We start from the raw sequence: 21599 nt of genomic DNA, 5'->3' as shown, positions 1-21599 counted from the left end.
CGCTATAAACAAAAATAGAGCGACAATTTTGAAAAAAAAGCAATATTTTTTACTTTTTGCTATAATAAATATCCCCCAAAAATATATAAAAAAACGTTTTTTTCCTCAGTTTAGGCCGATACGTATTCTTCTACATATTTTTGGTAAAAAAAAATCGCAATAAGCGTTTATCGGTTGGTTTGCGCAAAATTTATAGCGTTTTCAAAATAGGGGATAGTTTTATTGCATTTTTATTAATACATTTTTTTTTACTACTGATGGCGGCGATCAGCGTTTTTTTTCATGACCGCAACATTATGGCGGACAAATCGGACAATTTTGACACATTTTTGGAACCATTGTCATTTTCACAGCTAAAAATGCTATAAAAATGCATTGTTTACTGTGAAAATGACAATTGCAGTTTGGGAGTTAACCACTAGGGGGCGCTGAAGGGGTTAAGTGTGACCTCATCTGTGTTTCTAACTGTAGGGGGGCGGAGCTGGACGTGTGACGTCATTGATCGTGTTTCCCTATATCAGGGAACACGCGATCAATCACAGCGCCACAGTGAAGAACGGGGAAGCTATGTTTACACACACCTCTCCTCGTTCTTCAGCTCCTGTGACCGATCACGGGACTCTGACGGCGATCGGGTGCGCGGGTCCCGCGGTCACGGAGCTTTGGACCGACCCACGGCTGGGCACTTAAAGAGGACGTACAGGTACGTGATTGTGCCCAGCCATGCCATTCTGCCGACGTATATCGGCGTTAGGCGGTCCTTAAGTGGTTAAAGGGGTTGTAAAGGAATTTTATTTCCTGAACAGCTTCCTTTACCTTAGTGCAGTCCTCCTTCACTTACCTCATCCTTCCATTTTGCTTTTAAATGTCCTTATTTCTTCTGAGAAATCCTCACTTCCTGTTCTTCTGTCTGTAACTCCACACAGTAATGTGAGGCTTTCTCCCTGGTGTGGAGTGTCGTGCTCGCCCCCTCCCGTGGACTACAGGAGAGTCAGGACGCCCACTAACACACAGCTCCTTTCTCCATCTGCAACATAGAGAGCGTCCTGACTCTCCTGTGGTTGTAATTGATACCCAACATGTCACGCTTCAAGATTGTGCCCGCTCGTGAAATGACGACAAACCTTTACCCTTAAAAATAGGCGACATTTAAAAAACTCTACAGGTTGCCTGTTTTGAGTTTCAGAAGAGGTATAGCGCTAGAATTATTGCTCTCGCTCTATTGATCGTGGCGATACCGTTTTGAACACCATTTTCATATGCGAGCGCTGCTCACGTATGCGATCGCTTCTGCATGCGAGCTTGGTGGGACAAGGCACGTTTAAAAATATATTTTTTTTACCTTTTTTTTTTTTTTTTTTTACACTGTTCTTTAAAAAAAAAAAAAAATTGGGTCACTTTTATTCCTATTACAAGTAATATAAAGCATGACAGGTCCTCTTAAATATGAGATCTGGGGTCAAAAATGCATTTAAAAAATCGATGTGAATGGCGTTGCGCCCAAAGGTTGCGTGCAACAATCGAACCAGCGCATTATTTGCATGATGCCAATTGATGTGTACTATCAGGTGTTTGGCGGTTGCTGTTGCTTGGCAGTTGATTTATTTTCTACACCTACAGCGTGTGATCGCACCAAAAAGCATGACTGCAATTCTATCAACAGCCAGTAGATGTCAGTGCTTTACACAGTGAAGACGCCTGGAATCCGTGCAAATATCTTGCTTATATAAAATGAAATTATCTGTTAAAATTCTAATAGGGAGACAGATTTCCTTAACACTAGTGGCGTCACTAGGGTTGGTGTCACCCGGTGTGGTAAAACATGGTGTCACCCCCCCCTCTGTCTAGGCTGCCCAGCACCAAGCAGGCAGCGCACGGGCACGGGGCGCACCCCAAACCAGCCCCTGTAAATGATAGTATAGGGCATTATAGTGGCAGGTTAGGGTAGTATAGAGTGGTATAGTGGCAGGTTGGTGTAGTGGGGTGGTATATTACAGGTTAAGGTGGTATAGGGCATGTTGGGGTGATATAGGGTATTTTGGGGTGGTATAGGGCAAGTTAGGGTTGCATAGGGCAGGTTGGGGTGGTATAGGGCAAGTTAGGGTGGTACAGGGCAGGTTGGGGTGGTATAGTGCAAGTTAGGGTGGCATAGGGCAAGTTGGGATTGCATGGGAAAGGTTGGGGTGGTACAGGGCAAGTTAGGGTGGCATTGGGCAGGTTGGGGTGGTATAGGGCAAGTTATGATGGCAAAGGGCAGATTGGGGTGGTACAGGGCAAGTTAGGGTGGCACAGGGCAAGTTGGGGTGGCATGGGAAAGTTTGGGGTGGTACAGGGCAGGCTGGGGTGGTATAGGGCAGGCTGTGGTAGCACAGGGCAGGCTGGGGTGGTACAGGGCTGTTTGGGGGGTACAGGGCAGGCTGGGGTGGTATAGGGCTGTTTGGGGTGGTACAGGGCAGGCTGGGGTGGTACAGGGCAGGCTGGGGTGGTACAGGGCAGACTGGGTGATACAGGGCAGGCTGGGGTGGTACAGGGCAGGCTGGGGTGGCACCGAGCAGGCTGGGGTGGTACAGGGCAGGCTGGGATTGCACAGGGCAGGCTGGGCATGTCAGCTAAAAAAAAACAAAAAAAAAAACGGGATGGTGTCACCCCTCTAGCGGGTGTCACCCGGTGTGGACCGCACCCCCCGCACCCCCCTAGCAACGCCTCTGCTTAACACTTAGGTGATACAATGGCAAAAGTCTGTAGTTCAACACACTGAGCACAATAAAATAAATATCCCCTCCAGTAAACTATTTTCTTTCAATTCATAACGCTGCACTTGAGGTTTACGACTTTCAGTGCTGCCGGTTCCTTCTCTCAGCAGTGGGGTAGATTCAGGTAGCTTTGCCCATTTTTTACGGAGACGCAGCGCACCGTTTTGCCCTGCGCCTTCGTAAATTTCCTGCGCTACGCTTGATTTACGGAGCAGTAGCTCCGTAAATTGCGTGTGCGCTCCGGTAAACTGCCCGGCGTAAGGGCGCGTAATTTAAATGATCCCGTAGGGGGCGTGGATCATTTAAATTAGGCGTAGTGCGCATGCTCCGTCGGGAAACTTTCCCGACATGCATTGCGGTAAATGACGTCGCAAGGACGTCATTTGCTTCAAAGTGAACGTGAATGGCGTCCAGCGCCATTCACGATTCACTTACGCAAACAACGTAATTTTTCAAAAACGCAACGCGGGAACGACGGGTATACGTAGCATTGGCTGCCCCTGCTAATAGCAGGGGCAGCCTTACGCAAAAACCAGCGTATGCAAACGACGTAAACTGCGTACGCAGGGCGCGCGTACGGTTGTGAATCGGCGTTAGTATGCAATTTGCATACTCTACGCTGACCACTACGGGAACGCCACCTAGCGGCCTGCGTAAGAATGCAGCCTACGATACGACGGCATAAGAGCCTTATGCCAGGCATATCTTAGGCTGCAGTCGGCGTATCGAGGTTCCTGAATCAGGAGCATTCGATACGCCGGCGCAAGTAAGCAATTGCGCTGCGTAACTATGGTTACGCAGACGCAATTGCTTATTGAATCTACCCCAGTGTTGGCTGGTGCTCAGGGGCGGACTGAACATTTGGGCACTCGGGCACTGCCCGAGGCCCCCAAGCAACTAGGGGGCCCCATCAGGGTTGCCAGGCTCAGTAAAACCAAGAACAGTATGTAAAAATCTTTTTTTTTTGTTGTTTTTACATCTGTCCCTGATATGTCCAAAACCGACATGCTAGGGTGACCACGTGTCCCGGATTGCCCGGGACAGTCCTGTATTTTGCAGGTCTGTCCCGGGCACCTTCATTCCAGGACTACAGTGTCCCCGAATGAAACTGACACAGCCACCCCTCAAGCCAAATGAATTCCTCCAAAAAAGGCCGCCACATCACCGCTTTACTCACTACTTGTCCGGGAATGCCTGGAGGAGCACAATCCCGCCCCCTGCTTGTGATTGGAGAAATCATAAATCCCGCCTCTTGTGTCCAATCACTGTGCTGTGATTTGTTACAGTACAAGCTGATTTTTGGGAAGGGGGGGTGTCCCTGAATGGTAGTTTGGAAATGTGGTCACCCTACCTCCACTACCCCCCCATTATACTCTGCTACCTCCCATACACTGCCCCCAGGGCAGGACTTAAAGTTGTTGAGCGGGGGGGGGGGGGGGGAGTGCCCCTCACCTGTGCCGACAGCAGGGGCCACAGACTGTTATTAGCCCGGCTGTCAGCTTTCTTCTCTTCAGCAGCCACAGTCCTCCACACACAGCTCCGGTTCCTCCTGCTTCCGTGCTCCCTCCTCTTGCAGTGTGGGAAAATTAACCCTTTCACAGGACTGCGGGAAGAAGCTGTCTGTGCGGGAAAGTCCGGCAGAATCCATGCATGTTGGGAGGTATGCACAGGGCCGCCATCAGGAATTTTGGGGCCCCTTACACAGCTTAAGGCATGGGTCCCCTGGAGCAGAGAACCGGGGGTGGGGGGGGGGGACTGCCGCCTGAAATTGAGAAGCGAAAAAAAAGAAGAAATAAAGAAAAAAAATATATATATATTTATATATATATATAAAAAAGGGGGGTAGCCTGGGGACCTCTGGCCCTTTAATAAAAAGAAAAAATAAACCTCTGGGCCCTTTAATAAAACATAAATAAAATAAACATTTATAAAAAATACATAAAAAAGGGAGGTTGCCATCCGTGGCTCTGGGGACCTCTGGGCCTTTTAATAAAAAATATAAACAAAAATAAAAAAATAAACATTTATAAAAAAAAATAAAGGGGGGGGGGTTGCCACATGGGGCTCTGGGGACCTCCGAGCCCTTTAATACAAAAAATATATTAAAAAAAATGTAAAAGTGTTTTATATAAAAAAATGGGGGGTTGCCATCCGGGGGCCCTGGAGACCTCTGGGCCCTTTAATAATAATAATAATAAAATAAATATATATATATATATAAAAAAAATTATAAGAAAATAAATAAAAAAGGGGGGGTTGCCGTCCGGGGCCCTGGGGGCCTCCGGGCCCCTGGGGACCTCCGGAACCCTAAAAAAAAAAAAAAAAAATGTTTTTTTTTTTAAAGGGGGCCCCCTATTGGGCGGGGCCCATTGGCTTGAGCCCAGTCAAGCCCAATGGTAAGTCCAGCCCTGACTGCCCCCCTCCAGTCATGCTGTACAGTCCCCCCATACTGCCCTCCGCTACCTCCTTCCACTGTCCAGTCACAGGCAAGAGGTGGGTCTTGAATGACCTGGGGGTCAGAGGAAGAAGGTTAAATGATGCTGGCCATCAGACTGAGGACATCTAGTGGCAGAAAAACTTACTGCAGGGGAAAACTCTGGATTGAAGGCAAACATTGCAGCAAAAGCTGGTTTTGTTGTTTTATCTTTTAATAGGCTTTTCATTTTTATCTTGTAACTTTGGTTTAGAGTTCTGTATTTATGAAACAGAGCTGCGTTAATCTGTGTATCTGCCCGGAGTTCAGCTTTATATAAATCTGGCCTGTAAAGCTAAAGCACTTCATCCAAACTGTATCATTGTTGTGTAGTCTGTGGGGATGGAGCCAAATCCACAACAGTGAATACAGATCAGAGTTTCTTGTCCTGCTGGGGGAAGAGATGGATTTCCCAGGTTGTGACATGAATCCGATACGGGAAGAATATGAGAGGAATTGTCATTGTTCTCCTTCGGTGTGAGACGAGGGGAAAGAAACGGGCTGCCTGCAGTCTTTGTATTCACACCTCACCTGCTGAAGAAATCTTGAAAACCTAAACTCCAAAATAAGATAAAAATGAATGGTTCAAAGGATGAAATTATAGGAGAAAATAGCAAAAACAGCTTTTGCTGCAATGTTCACCTTCAATCCTGTTACTAAATGTCCTCAGTGTGATGGCCACCATCATTCAGCCCACTTCCTCTGAGTCCAGGTTGTCCAGCCTGTGACTGGACAGTGAAAGGAGAAGCAGCACAGTGATGAGCTCATCTCTCTGTCACCCTGCTCTCTCTCCTCCTATCAGCATGCTTCTTGTTTGAACTGATTAATTGCTTCTTCCTCTCATGCTCCAGTCCTCCTGTACAGTAACTTCAAGGGGCTGACTTCAGATACTTACACTGCTTGGGTTTTAAAATATATATAGATTTAATAATCTATTAATGATAACAGATTACTGTGTGTCTTTTATATCTGCTTAAAGTGGAGGTTCACCCTCAAAATAAACTTTTTAGTTAACCTATCTCCAGCCTTAATAAAGGCTTTTAGCGTTGTAATTTTTTTTTTTATGTGGACACTTACCTGTCTTCAGCCTCACTTCCGGGTCTTCTTCCTTGCGGGGAGTGGGCGCGTCGCTCCTTTTCCCCGACGGGGAGCTCTGCGCATTGTCTCCTGGGATTGAGTGTTGATCCTCCCAGGAGACGATTGACGTGCGGGTAAAGCGCGTCATCGCCTTCCGAAAATATCCGATGGGGACTCTGCTCTATACGGCGCCTGCGCCTGCTCGTAATCCAAAGTACTCACATTTCAAAGCAAGTTTCCCCATAGAAGTCAATGGAAACAAAAATAATTAGTTCCGCATTGACTTCAATGGCATGCAATACCGCATGTGGTCAGAGGACTGCTCGACTGAACTCGGAAAACCTCGTAAAGGCTCGGGAACAGGGTATTACCCAGCATTTCTGAATGGCTCCGCTCAGCTCCGTTGCCCCCCCCACCTCAGGCCAAAAGCGGTACTGCTCGTTTTGCGAGACAACACTTGCAAACCGAGTTAGGATTTAAAAAGATACAGTGCTCGTATTGTGAAAAGCTCAATAACTGCGTTATATTATATTACCGAACCACACACATTGTACATTATATACTACTGTAATAGAGTGGATTATTGGATTTTACAAGCATTTTAAACTAGGGCTTAAATTTGGGGTAGGGCTTATATTCCAGCCCTCCTGGAATATAATGCTAGGTCTTTTTTTCGGGGAAACGCGGTAGTTACATAGTTAGTCAGGTTGAAAAAAAGACACAAGTCTATCATGTTCAGTCAATAAAAGAGAAAAAATAAAAAAACAGTCCCTCAGCACACTGGCGCACTAGGTGCTCCTCGGATATAGATGCAGTAATGGCTCAGCCCCTCTCTTTCTCTCTGCCCTCTGGGATGGTCCCAAAACACAGAGCCGAAGGTCCTCTCACTCTCTTGCCCCGTACTGCACTGCTCCCTATAGCAGAGTTTACTTGGGGAAAAAAATCCTCTATCCACTGATGGAGGCTGTAGTTCCGACCCCATTACTTTCAGTGGGCAGTACTCCCAAGGGGACTACATGTCCCACGATCCTCCTCCAGTCTCCCCAATTGGTCCACTGCCGCTGCATGCCAGGAGGGAGGGGGAGAGGGAGTGATCTTCATACAGAGCTGCTGCTGAAGCTGCCCAGTGGAGAACCTCGGGGTGAGAGGAGGTGGCTGCACATTTTAATGCCATAGCGCCACCAGTTGCTGCATCAAGAGGTCCATGTGAATGTAGCCTAAATCTAGGGTCACAGGCAGAGAAATGCACTGCACTTTAGAAAAGGTGCCGGTTAATGGGACCCCCACGCATCTGCAAACATGTGTCAAGGACTCCTTTTCTGTGTTTCATGTGCTCAGGGTAGCGCATTGAAATGAATGGGCTGCCCTACGTGTGATGCGTGGGAACCTGCCTAAACCACATGCACATTTTAATAGCATAAACACATGTAATTATGGTAGGTTTAATCACATTAGCTTTAAATTTCATGTTAGTCACGTATTCTAGCCTGCCGTGCAGTGCAACGCGCCTTTCACTTCAAAGGTAAATTAGCTGAGCGTCCCTGGTCGGGCTTTATTTGCCCTTTGTTCTCTGTCTCTGTTTCAATAAAGTTTCTCTGTCTCTGTTTCAATAAAGTTTTCCTTCCTGGTCTCTGGTTGCTCATCTTTGAACTTTGGCTGGCGAAGTGCAATGAAGCGTACTTTTACATTACGGACTGTTCATACATTGCAATTATTCCATTTGAAAGTTTTTCCTAAAGATATTTATAGTTTCTATTACAGATCCCATTATCACTTCATCATGGACAAACCACGGCACAGGCAGTTCAATTACTAGAGCCTCCTCAATACATTTAAAAACCCCAATTAAAGTCAACCCATGGTGAGAATTATGGGATACACACATACGAGGCACCAGATTAGAGCAGACTTCCTTCTAATAATATCCAATGCTGTAAATGACCAGCTCATTAATAAGGCGGACTCCCTCGCTGCTCATATAAATATATATATATATATATAATATTGTGACAGGAAGTCAGGTAAATCTTTGGGTGTTGTCACAGACGGGACATACATTTCTGCCTTGTTTAGACAATACACCAATTGTTATTAGGCGTCGGCTGAAATGTAGCCAGAAATGGTCTAAGGGCGTTGGAAGACTTCAGCTGTTCAGAATGAGGCAATTAAGGCCTCTATATGTAGTCCAGATGATTACCACTGATTTGCTGTATGCTGAGGCTTTCTGAGTGAAAGAGAGCAGTACTGAAAGTCTTCTGAGGAGGTGAGGAGAGGATTGATTTTTCTGTGTGATAAAAATCAAAAGACTATTGTTTTCTGCTGTATGACCAGCACTAGGCTGTGCCAGACTGAATAGATAGGTTTCTGTGTGGTGAAGATAGACACCCCAAGTGGCCAGGGTTTATTTTATGTTTGATTTTGTTTATGCTGTTTGGATGCTTGCACTTGTTTCCAGCAAGATGGAAGAATAAACCAAAATCTTTGTTTTCAACCGTCTTCGACTGCCTCTCTGTATAAATTCAGTGTGTGGTGAACCCATCCAAGGGGTCACACACCCCGCTACCGAGCTAACCCCTTACAATATGTAGCACCTGGTTACTTCAAAGTACCGGTGCTATTTAAATTTAGAGGGAGATCACAGTGTAGTTAAACTCTGATCTGGTTAAAATTTTCAAATTGGATCTCTGTCTCAGCTTGCCTGTGCTGTGGGCTCATTCTGTTGTGCTGGGGTGTTCTTCCCACCCCAGGGCAGTAGGTGGCAGCAGTAGAGTCAAGGTTTGGGTGCTCTTCCCCAGCAGCCAATCAGGAGGGTTGAGCCTCACTGTGCATGCTGGGGGAGGGTATTTATGGGGCAGACGCCATTGTAACCCCTTACAATATGTAGCACCTGGTTACTCCGCGGACCGTTTTCATCGGACATGTCTGGTCGTCTGTACGAGGCCTTATGTGTCTCCTATTTATTTATTTTTGTACTAGAACTTTCTTTCTTGATTGAAACAGTTACCGTACTTTGACTATTTGACTGTAGATGAGTGTTTGTCCTCTCCAGTCCTACTGACACTTCCTTCTCGGAGGAGGTGTCAGACTCGGTGTTAAGTGTTGTGTCCAGAGGGACTGTTAGGCCGAGTGAACATCTGGTGTCACCATTTCTGTCACTTCAGATAGACAATGTTCACAGTTCTGCCCCTCCACCTCCTGACACCTCTGTCTGTACTTTACAGCAGATCTCCGGCCACATGTTATTTTTTCTTTTTTTTCTCTTTTGTACAAATCGGGGGAAGAGGTAGAAACTCTGGCCCAGATTCACAAAGCAGTTACAACGGCGTATCTCCAGATACGCCGTCGTAACTCTGAGTGTGAGGCGTCGCATCTCTGCGCCTGATTCATAGAATCAGATACGCCTCACTGTTGCCTAGATACGAGCGGCGTAAGTCTCCTACGCCGTAGTATCTTGGTGTGCATATTTCCGCTGGCTGCTAGGGACGCTTCTGTAGAATATGCAAATGAGCTAGATACGCCGATTCAGAAACGTACGTGCGCCCGGCGCATTGATTTACGTCGTTTACTTAAGGCTTTTTTCGGTGTAAAGTTACCCCAGCTATATGAGGCGTAGCCAATGTTGAGTATGGACGTCGGGACAGCGTAAAATTTTGCATTGTTTACGCCGTTTGCGTAAGTCGTACGCGAATAGGGCTGTGCGTAAGTTAGGTTCACGTCTAAAGCATTGACTATTTGCGGCGTAATTTGGAGCATGCGCACTGGGATACTTTCACGGACGGCGCATGCGCCGTTCGTTAGGAGCGTCAATTACGTGGGGTCACGAGTCATTAACATACAACACGCCCACTACCAGCCTACTTTGAATTAGGAGGGCTTACGCCGGCCCATTTACACTATGCCGACGTAACTTAGGGCGCAAGTTCTTTCAGAATACGGGACCTGCCTCACTAAGTTACGGCGGCGTAGTGTATCTGGCATATGCTACGCCTGCCTAAAGATAGGCGATTCTACCTGAATCTGGCCCCTGATCTTTATTTATTTTTTGGTGTCTCTGGTCCTGTTGATGACATTTACTTTCTGTCCCAATGATTCAACAAGAAGCAAAGAAATTTCACCAATAAAGACAGTAACAACAATCTGTTTTAAGCCCTTACATCATAGGTGTGCGCAGCCTATTGTATTAGGGTGTGTGTGCACCCCAAAGCTCAGACACACATGAACACCACCTACTGTTATAGGGAGGAGGCTCTGATGGTAGGAGACAGATGATTAGAAGCATATTACGTTACACCCTAAATACGGGTGTAATGGGTTCCTAAATTTGAACCTAGCCTTTATTATAATGGGGGCATTTACACTGGCCACTGGCACCCCCAACCACTCATCTGGTGCCACCCATGTATAATGCTAATGTACATGGGGTGATTAGGGTGTGCCTAGGCACACCCGGCACACCCTGTGTGCACGCCTATGCCTTTCATATTCTTTAGAAACTACATTTTGGGTCTCCAAATTTTCTAATCCAAGGGCCAGTTTACTGTCCACCAGACTTTAGGGGAGCCGGACAAGAGCCAGTGGGAGTAGAAAATGTCCTGGCATCCAGTGGGAGTAAACAATGCCCCATCTTCGGTGTCAGTGGGAGTAATAGTGCCCCATCGTCTGTATCAACGGTAGGAATAGTGCCCTTTCGTTGGTGTCAGTGGCAGGAATAGTACCAAATTGTTGGTATTAGACATGTGCATTCGATTTCGTTAGAATGCATTTTCGTCCGAAAACGATAACGAAAGTGCAAGAAACGAAAACCGAAAGATCCGACATAAAAAATGCTTTATTTTCGTTTTCGTTGCGGTAAAAATTCGATATAGAAAGATTCGACATTATAGAGAAAAGATTCGACATTATAGAGAAAAGATTCGACACTATAGAAATAATAGATTCGACATTACAGAGAATAGATTTCGATTTATGAGAAAATAGATTCGACATTATAGAGCAGTGGTCTCCAAACTGCGGCCCGGGGGCCAGATGTGGCCCTTTGCTTGCTTTTATCTGGCCCTTGAGGTACTATTTCAACCACTGATACAAAAAATGGGGCATAATTCCTCCCAATGACACAAATGACGGGGCACAATTTCTCCCAATGATGGGGCACAATTTCTCTCAATGACACCAGCAATGGGGCCCAATTACATCATTGATTGGACATTTCTTCCAAATACACCAGTGATGGAACACAATTCCTTCCAATGGTATTTAAGAAGGGGTGCAATTCCTCCCACTAACACCAATGATTGGGCACAATTCCTTCTACTGACACCAAAGATGGGGCATTATTTTTTCCCACAGACACCGGGACCTTTTCTACTTCCAATGGCCACAGTCTGGCCCTCCTAAAGTCTGAGGGACAGTAGACTGGCCCTTGGTTTAGAAAGTTTGGAGACCCCTGTTATAGAGAATAGATTCGACATTATTACTAGTCATACAACATTAGAATTCTTGTAGGCGGAATATTCAAACGGAAATGTACGATTCGGCGTAAAGATTCGATGTTCCGTCGAATATTTTTTTGACCATTAGACAGAAACCAACAAAGATTCGACGTTCCGTCGAATATTCTTTTGACCATTCGACAGAAACCAAGTATTATTGGATTTTCGGACGAAAGCTATTCCCCAACGAAAAACGAAATAAATCAAAACGATTTTCGAGAGTAACTAAATAAATTTATTTTCCAAACGAAACGAAATATTCCAGTCTGCACATGTCTAGTTGGTATACATGGAAGGAATGGTGCGCCCTCATTGGTGCCAGTAGGAGGAACAGTGCCCCATGATTGGTGCCAGTCAGGGCAGCAATCACAAATTTTGGGGCCCCTTACACAGCTTTAAGCAGGGCCCCCCTGGAGCAGAGAACGGGGGGGGGGGGGCCTCTTTCCTGCCGCGATATGATAAGCAGGGGGTTGTGGTAACAAAATTGTCAGTTCTTCTCTCTCCTGCCACGAGTTGCTAGGTGGGGGGTCAGATGGAAAAAAAGGGGGGCGGAGTTTATAAAGGTGGGGGGGGGGGGAACAAACAAAAAAATGTATGCGGGGCCCCTGGGGACCATTGGGCCCTTTATAGGTGTAATGCAAGAAATAAATAAATAAATAGTAAAAAAAAAAAAAAAGGGAGGGAGGGGGGCCAGCCCCAGGGCCGATCCTAGGCAGGGTGCATTGCACCCAGGCGCCTGCAGAGGTGGGGGCACCGAAGTGCCAGAGTTCTCCCCTCCCTCCTTCTCTCCTTGTTTGTGTCCGTCCAGAACTAGTTTTCTGAGCATAGGTATGTGTCCGTCCAGAACTGATGTGTGGGCATAGGGCAGCCTGTCCAGCCTGGCAGTGCTCGGGGGAGGGGCCGCTCCTCTTCCTGACATGAGAGTTCTAGTTTTCAGTGGCTGCTGAGTGCTGATGTGCAGAAATGAATTCCTCAGACTGGGAGTCTTGGATCCCGCACTGTCTCCACCAACTCCAGTTGGAATGCCTCCCACTCTCATCTCTATCTCAGGCTGCACAGAGAGAGAATCGAGGTGAGTCACAGTGTTCAGTGTGCTGTGTGCTGGGGGGTGGCATCCCCAGCATCCCTTTACACATGATCTGGGCTGCCCCTGCTCTAGATGTTTTATGGCATGATAGATTGCATAGGATACACAACCCCTGTCCATTTCTGCGCCTAGTCCATCTACAGATGTGATGTATAATGAGATGTAAATGGGAGGAGTTAGTAAAATGACAACGCCCATGTGGGGGGCGCCAGAAATATTTCTGCACCCAGGCGCCTGTGACCCTAGGATCGGCCCTGGCCAGCCCAGTCTGTAAGGGGCCCTGGGGACCATCTGGCCCCTTACAGGTGTAATGCAATTTTGTTTTTTAAAACCGGAGGGGGGCCAGCTGGGCCCCTGGGAACCATCGAGCCCCTTACAGGTGTAATGCCTGTATCCCCCTGATGGCGGACCTGGTGCCAGTAGGAGGAATAGTTGCCCATCATTGGTGTCTGTGGGAGGAATAGTTCCCCATCATTGGTGTCAGTGGGAGGAATAGTGCCCCATCGTTGCGACAATCTCAGACAACGATATCAGCCTTACCAGTTCTCTTCTGTGGACTACAGAACACCCAGCCCCCATATTATGCAGATTAGGAGAGGGGGGAGGTGTTCTGTTGATGACCTACTAATGCACTTCCTGTCCTATGGTGACAACGCTGCACCTCCAAAGATAGTGTACGGTGAGAGAGGGTTGTCACTTTAGGATCCATTGTTATCGGATCATAGTTGAGAACAAAAAAAAAAAAAACTGAAAAAAATAAAAAGAAGAAAACGAATGCAGCCAACACATCTAAGGGCCTGCAAGCTGCAATATATTACATTTCTGTTATTGGATTCATATACTTTAAGCACGCACGTGGCTGGACTTTAAACAACAATATCACGCTAAGCTGTTAATTTGGCGCCATAATCAGCATCATCTGCGAAGATAGATCTGTAATGGTTTTCACAGTAGGCGTCCAAGGCCTCATCTCACAAAGTCCCAGAATTCTGTGTGTATGGGGCAATGTCCTCAGCATGGAGCCAATCTGCACGTCTGGATCGCAATCCAAGGCACTCGATTGACTGAACCAGCGACACACGCGTCCCGCCACTCAGAATTCGACAGGATTGTCTCCAGGAATCCTGATGAGTCAAAAGAACATATAGAATGACTTGGCAGGGCATGCCGTGGGCTGTGGGTCACCGGTGAGCCTGGTAGCAGCAATTAACATAGACTGGAATGGAGCGGCACAGAATAAGGCGAGGTGTATCTCTCGCGGCGTAACGGCACATAATTCAAATCGGCGAGTAGGGGGGCATGTTTCATTTAAATGAAGCGCGTCCCCGCGCCGAACGAACTGCGCATGCGCCGTCCCTAAATTTCCCGCCGTGCATTGCGCTAAATGACGTTCGCAAGGACGTCATTGTTTTGACGTGGACGTAAGTACGCCCAGCCCCATTCACGGACGACTTACACAAACAAACAAAAAATATTTTCAAATTCGACGCGGGAACGACGGCCATACTTAACATTGCGTACGCCACCAAATAGCAGCTTTAACTATACGCCGAAAAAAAAGCCGAACGGAAACGACGTAAAAGAATGCGACGGCCGCTCGTACGTTCGTGGATCGTCGGAAATAGCTAATTTGCATACTCGACGCGGAATACGACGGGAACGCCACCCAGCGGACGCCGAAGAATTGCATCTAAGATCCTAAGGCGCCTGTCGGATAGAACCCAGATGCCGTCGTATCTTGTTTTGAGGATTCAAAACAAAGATACGACGCGGGAAATTTGAAAGTACGCCGACGTATCAGTAGATACGCCGGCGTACTTTCTTTGTGGATCTGCCCCTATAACTTTTGTGCAAACCAATCAATATACACTTATTGCGATTTTTTTTTTTTTTTTTTTATGAGAGATATGCAGAAGAATACGTATCGGCCTAAACTGAGAAAGATTTTTTTTTTTAGATATATATATTTTTTGGGCATATATATTATAGCAAAATGTAAAAAATATTCCTTTTTTTTCAAAATTGTCGATTTTTTTGTTTATAGCGCAGAAAATAAAAACTGCAGAGATGATTAAATGCCACTAAAAGAAAGCTCTATTTGTGCAAAAAAGAGGACGTAAATTTTGTTTGGGAGCCCCGTCGCACGACCGCGCAATTGTCAGTTGCCGAATCGCAAAAAATGTCCCGGTCATTGGGCAGCCAAATCCTCTGGGGCTGAAGTGGTTAAAATATACAATATAGACCAAACTCTCTGTACATTTTTATGTGGATAAAGGCTGCTAAGAAAAAAATAAAAGAATAAAATAATAAAAGAAAGAAGAAAAATCTCCAAGTGATAACAATAGTCAGAGAAGTTGTCTAATCATTTTTACAGTTGATACAAGACACGACACATGCTATCATTCTGTCCATAGGGAGTTGGGTAAACATGCGTTGGCTTTTGCAATAAACCACGCATACAAATTTTTCTCGCTGAAGGCGCGGGACAGGAGCCTCCCAAGGTGCCCTTGGCAAATCAAAGTCTATTGGTGTAATTATGTTTTCTCGCGTGTCCTCCTTTCAATATGTCACTAGTAATAATATAACCCGCTAGGAACATGTATGAATTTATTTGCCAGAATTGTTTTTTTGCGATATTCAGCCTGGCTGGAGTAAAACTCGGCGTCACGTGCATTGCGCAGTGGCTGCCAGTGAAATAAATATGAGCTAATCAGACATTCTTAGCTTGGTGCCACTTTTCTGGAATACTAAAGTCACTGGCCCAGATTCAGCATAGCTTGCGCTATATTTGCGGGGGAGCAGGGCAACGATTTTGCCCTGCGCCCCCGCAAATATTTTGCGCTGCCCTCGATTCACGGAGCAGTAGCTCCGTGAACTGCGAGGGCGCGCCGGCAAATTTGCCCGGCGTAAGCGCGCGCAAGTTAAATGATCCCGCCGGGGGCGGGAATCATTTAAATTAGGCGCGCTCCCGCGCCGAGCGTACAGCGCATGCTCCGTCTGGAAACTTTCCCGACGTGCATTGCGGCAAATGACGTCGCGAAGACGTCATTTGCTTCAAAGTGAACGTGAATGGCGTCCAGCGCCATTCACGAAGCACTTACGCAAACGACGTAACATTTGAACGTCGCGACGCGGGAGCAACGGTATACTTTAGCACAGGCTGCCCCTGCTATTAGAAAGGGCACCCTTGCGCTAAAGTAGCCGTACGGAAACTCCGTACCTGGCTTGCGCGGGGCCCGCGCAAGATTGTGAATCAGTGGCCCAGATTCAGCATAGCTTGCGCTTTATTTGCGCGGGCACAGGGCAACGATTTTGCCCTGCGCCCACGCAAATATTTTGCGCTGCCCTCGATTCACGGAGCAGTAGCTCCGTGACTTGCGAGGGCGCGCCGGCAAATTTGCCCGGCGTAAGCGCGCGCAAGTTAAATGATCCCGCCGGGGGCGGGAATCATTTAAATTAGGCGCGCTCCCGCGCCGAGCGTACAGCGCATGCTCCGTCGGGAAACTTTCCCAACGTGCATTGCGGCAAATGACGTCGCAAGGATGTCATTTGCTTCAAAGTGAACGTACTTACGCAAACGCCGTAACATTTGAACGTCGCGACGCGGGAGCGGCGGTATACTTTAGCACAGGCTGCCCCTGCTATTAGACAGGGCAGCCTTGCGCTAAAGTAGCCGTACGGAAACTCCGTACCTGGCTTGCGCGGGGCCCGCACAAGATTGTGAATCAGTGGTAGTATGCAATTTGCATACTACACGCTGATACACAATGGGAGCGCCCCCTAGCGGCCCCCGCAAGAATGCAGCCTAAAATCTGCGAGGCATAAGTGCCTTATGCCGCGCAGATTTTAGGCTGCAGTCGGTGTAACGAGGTTCCTGAATCAGGAGCACTCGTTACACCGGAGCAAGTAAGCAATTGCGCCGTGTAACTCATGGTTACACGGGCGCAATTGCTTCTTGAATCTGGGCCACTCTTACTAGGCGGCAGTTGTAATGCAATATGAGATTTGTGATTTTAATGGAGATCTTTGTCCATAACGCAGAAATCATAGAAAAATAAAAAAAAGCATGAGGAAACTCACTTTGATATACGAGTGCTTTGGATTACAAGCATTCTTCTAGAACAAATTATGCTCGTAATCCAAGGTATTACTGTAGTTATTTACATGAGTCTATCTTTTCTTTTAAATACAGTGGAACCTCGGATTACAAGCATAATCCGTTTCAGGAGAATGCTCGTAATTCAAAGTACTCGCATATCAAAGCAAGTTTCCCCATTGAAGTCAATGGAAACAAAATGAATTCGTTTCGCATTGACTTCAATGTCATGCAGAGCCTCGGAAACTGCCGAAAAGGCCAGAGGACAGTCTGGCTGACCTTGGCAAACCTCAGAAAGACCCCGTTCACAAGCCTTTGCGAGGTTTGCCGAGGTCAGCCAAGCTGTCCTCAGGTCTTTTTCCAAACGGCGCCCCCCCCCATCTCAGGCCAAATGCGGTACTGCAGGTCACATTAGCTTGAATTCTGCTAGTTTTACGAGACAACACTCGCAAAACGAGTCAGAATTTATTTTAAAAAGTTTCTCGGCTTTCAAAACGCTCGTTAACCGTGTTACTCGTAAACCGAGGTACCACTGTATATATACAGCCCATCAATAAATGATTCCATATCCCTGAAAAAAAGGTTGCTGTTCCATACACCAAAAACTCTTCAGTAATTGCCTCTGATTTCCACAGTGCCCTTCACCCCACCTATGGGTCTCTTCTCACCTGCGAGAATGGTCCTCACTAATTAAAAGGAGGTCTATTAGGTAGATTCAGGTAGAGTTAGGCCGGCATATCAGTAGATAAGTCGACCTAACTCAGAATCTACGCCGACTTATGTTTAAGCGTATACTCAAACAGAGATACGCTTAAACATATCTAAGATACGACGGCTTGCGCCGTCCTATCTTAGATTGCAATATTTTGGATGCCCGCTAGGTGGCGCTTCCATTGCGGCCGGCGTAGAATATGTAAATGAGTTGATACGCCGATTCACGAACGTACGGCCGGCCGCCGCAGTCGATTTACGCCGTTTCCGTAAAGGCATTAGCAGGCCTAAAGTTATTCCACCTATTAGGTGGAATAACAATGTTAAAGTATGGCCGCCGTTCCCGCCGCGAGATTCAAATTTTTTACGTTGTTTGCGTAAGTCGTCCGCGAATCGGGATTTACGTCGTTTACGTCCACGTCAAAATTAATAGGCCCGTACAGCGTACGTAGCCGCAATGCACACTGGGAAATGTAGGCGCCCGGCGCATGCACAGTTAGAAAAAAACGTGAGGTCAAGCCTTATTACCATCAAACACGCCCCCCCCTCCAACGCATTTGAATTTGGCGCCCTTACGCCCGCCCGCTTTAGGCTACGCCGCCGTATATTAGAAGGCAAGTACATTGAGAATCATGTACTTGCCTAGCTAACTTACGGCGGCGTAGCCTAAACACGCTAAGCTACGCCGCCGTAACTTTGCTCCTCTCTACCTGAATCTACCTACATATGAGCTTTGCAGTGTTATACGTGGCACCACTCCCACTGTTGGTACACTCCAAGGGCCATATTCTTAGAGATCTCCGGCGGCGTAACGTATGTCCTTTACGTTACTCCGCCGCAAGTTTAACTGGCAAGTGCCTGATTCCCAAACCACTTACCTGTAAACTTGCGGCGGCGTAGCGTAAAGTCCACCCGCGCAAGCACTCCTAATTCAAATGATCCTGGAAGGGGGCGTGGATCATTTAAATTAGACGCGCTCCCGCGCCGATTGTAATGCGCATGCTCCGTCGGGTAAATTACCCGACGTGCATTGCGCTAAATGACGTCTCACGGACGTCATTTGTTTTGACGGTAACGTAAATGGCGTCCATCGCCATTCACGGACGACTTACGCAAACGACGTTAAATTTTCAAATTTCGACGCGGGGAACGACGGCCATACTTAACATTGAGTACGCCACCTAGGGGGCATGTTTATCTTTACGCCGCATATCGCTTACGGAAACTACGTAAAATCTACGACGACGGGCAAGTGTACGTTAGAGAATCGGCGTGACTAGTCATTTGCATATTCTACGCTGACCGCAAAGGAAACGCCACCTAGCGGTCAGCGTAGATATTGCAGCCTAAGATACAACGGCGCAGGCCGTCGTATCTTAGGCATGTTTAAGTGTATCTCAGTTTGAGAATACACTTAAACATACGACGTCCTTAGAATCTGACTTAGGTCGGCGTATCTGCTGATACGCCGGCGTAAATTCTTTGAGAATATGGCCCCAAATCTGTAACTCTCAGCAGCTCTCAGCAGCTCTCAGCGTGGTGTCAGTCATATAGGAGGCAAGAGAAAAGAACCATAGAACTAATTGCTAATACAAAGTATTTAAGTGTTTGTATTCCCACCACGTGCAGGGAGTTTTTTTTTTTAACTGTGAAATCAATGGGTTTAGTTCAGCTTTAATTGGCCGTGTTTTAACCTTTCCTTTACTAGTGTACTAGCAGTGGATGGTTTTAGTACTAACTACTTGTGTTTTTGTCTTTCAGAAGAACACACGTCAGTGGATGTAATCATTTTCCTGTTCTGAGAAATGCTAGTTACGGCATGAAAATGGACCCTATTTCCCTTCCGATTGCTTCCGTCCTGGAGCCTGGGACACAGGAGCCCAATCTGACGTCATACCGGAATTTCAGCGATAATGCGACACTGGTGGAACCTTCAGCTTCACGGATGAGCTCTGTCCTTATCTCGATTATTTATTTGCTGGTTTGTGCCATTGGGCTCAGTGGTAACACCTTAGTCATTTACGTTGTCCTCCGTTATGCCAAGATGAAGACTGTGACCAACATCTACATCTTGAACCTGGCAGTGGCTGATGTCCTGTTTATGTTGGGACTGCCTTTCCTTGCAACACAAAATGCCATGTCCTACTGGCCCTTTGGTACTTTCCTCTGCAGACTGGTGATGACCGTGGACGGCATAAACCAATTCACCAGCATCTTTTGCCTAACCGTCATGAGCATTGACCGTTACTTGGCCGTGGTTCACCCCATTAGGTCTACCAAATGGAGGAGACCACGAGTGGCGAAACTCATTAGTGTCACTGTTTGGACTGTTTCCTTTTTAGTGGTCCTACCAGTCATTATCTTCTCAGATGTCCAGCAAGAATTGAACACCTGCAACATAAACTGGCCAGAACCAGTAAACATTTGGTCTACTGCATTTATTATCTACACGTCGGTGCTGGGCTTTTTTGGACCTCTGTTGGTGATTTGCCTTTGCTATCTTCTAATCGTCATTAAGGTGAAGTCTACTGGACTTCGCGTGGGCTCCACCAGGCGTAGAAGATCAGAGCGCAAAGTAACAAGAATGGTGGTCATAATTGTGGCTGTGTTTGTCTTCTGCTGGCTTCCGTTCTACATCCTCAACATCGTCAACCTAACTTTTATAGTGCCGGATGAGCCACTGTACGTTGGGGTGTATTTCTTTGTGGTCGTGTTGTCCTACGCCAACAGCTGCGCCAACCCAATCCTCTATGGTTTTCTTTCGGACAATTTCAAGCAGAGCTTTCAGAAGGTCCTCTGCCTTCGCAAGAGCAACGGCATTAAGGATGCAGACCTGACGGAGAACCGGCAAGAAAAGAGTAGTCGGATACAGGAGACCATGCTTATGTCTCGTAACTCAGAGTTCAATGGGCATATGCAAACCAGCAAGGTCTGAATGTTACCCTTCTTTTGGTGTGTGACAGCCACAGAGAATTCGAGGCAAATCCGTTCACCTATTTATGGATTGGGCATTGGATTCTTGATGAGGTCTGCTTAAAACTGGATGAGCTCAGCAGCCCTTGAAGGATTCTATTGTATTTATAAAAATGTAACTTCTGGTTCCATCATCCGATAATGATGTTCATCTCTCATGTTCTATGCATTATCCAACCACCCCCACCCTACCCCCACCCCAGAACAATGTGCCCACAGAGGTTCATTGAGAACCACTTGACAGTCGATTCACATCAAGCTATTTCTGAGGGCAATTACCACTGAAACACAAAGTATCTGGCTCATGGTCAGCTTTAAACATCCGTGCAGTGCATGCTGCATAGAGATATAAACACACTTTGCATTTCCATACTAATGTGTGCGCTACGTCTGTCTAAATCTTGTTGGGTCCTAATCACTATTCATGCCAGAGGGACAGGTAATGCACAATGAAGAATGTTATGTAGTGAAATATTGTAAGCTGTCATTACTCTCTCTTCAAATGAGCTTCTCCGGGGGGAAAAACCATTACCAAATATAAGCCACTAAAATATGTATAATTTAATTTGTATATATATATTTTTTCCTTTGGATTAAAAAGTAATATAAAAAATACAACGTAAAATTTATTTTTAAGTCAAATTGAAATATTTTAGTCATTTTGGGCTCATTGTAGCCTTTTTTTCTTATTTTTTGGATAGTTCGTGGACAAGAGAGCGCAGCGGCGGCATTGCAAAACCTTAATGGACAATTGTTAAACAAAATACAAAATGCAGTTACATACACAAGGGTAATAAATCATGCATTGCATGGATTAGTTGTATCGGATCGCTGATCCTCCTGGAGCCTCCGGGGTCATATTTTGTCTCTCATGTTTACAGCCCCACTTCCCAAGTGGACCACCATGTGCCTCTTGCGAGTGGCAGGCATCCTCCTTAGC

The 21599-nt window shown here is 46.5% G+C and overlaps 1 protein-coding gene across 1 annotated transcript in view; it reads left to right on the top strand.

Moving 5' to 3' along the window:
* Positions 1 to 21031, top strand: part of SSTR5 (somatostatin receptor 5) — a 47873-nt gene extending 26842 nt beyond the window's left edge. The window contains exon 2 of the mRNA XM_040356445.1: positions 19448 to 21031. Coding sequence (XP_040212379.1) covers positions 19506 to 20621 — 1116 coding nt within the window. The 5' untranslated portion in view covers positions 19448 to 19505 and the 3' untranslated portion in view covers positions 20622 to 21031. The remainder of the gene's footprint in view (positions 1 to 19447) is intronic.
* Positions 21032 to 21599: the final 568 nt, after the last annotated feature.

This window comes from Rana temporaria, chromosome 6 (genome assembly GCF_905171775.1).
Source record: "Rana temporaria chromosome 6, aRanTem1.1, whole genome shotgun sequence".
Taxonomy (NCBI): Eukaryota; Metazoa; Chordata; class Amphibia; order Anura; family Ranidae; genus Rana; species Rana temporaria.
Note: the sequence above shows the minus strand (reverse complement) of the source record. Positions and strands in the feature narration are given on the sequence as shown.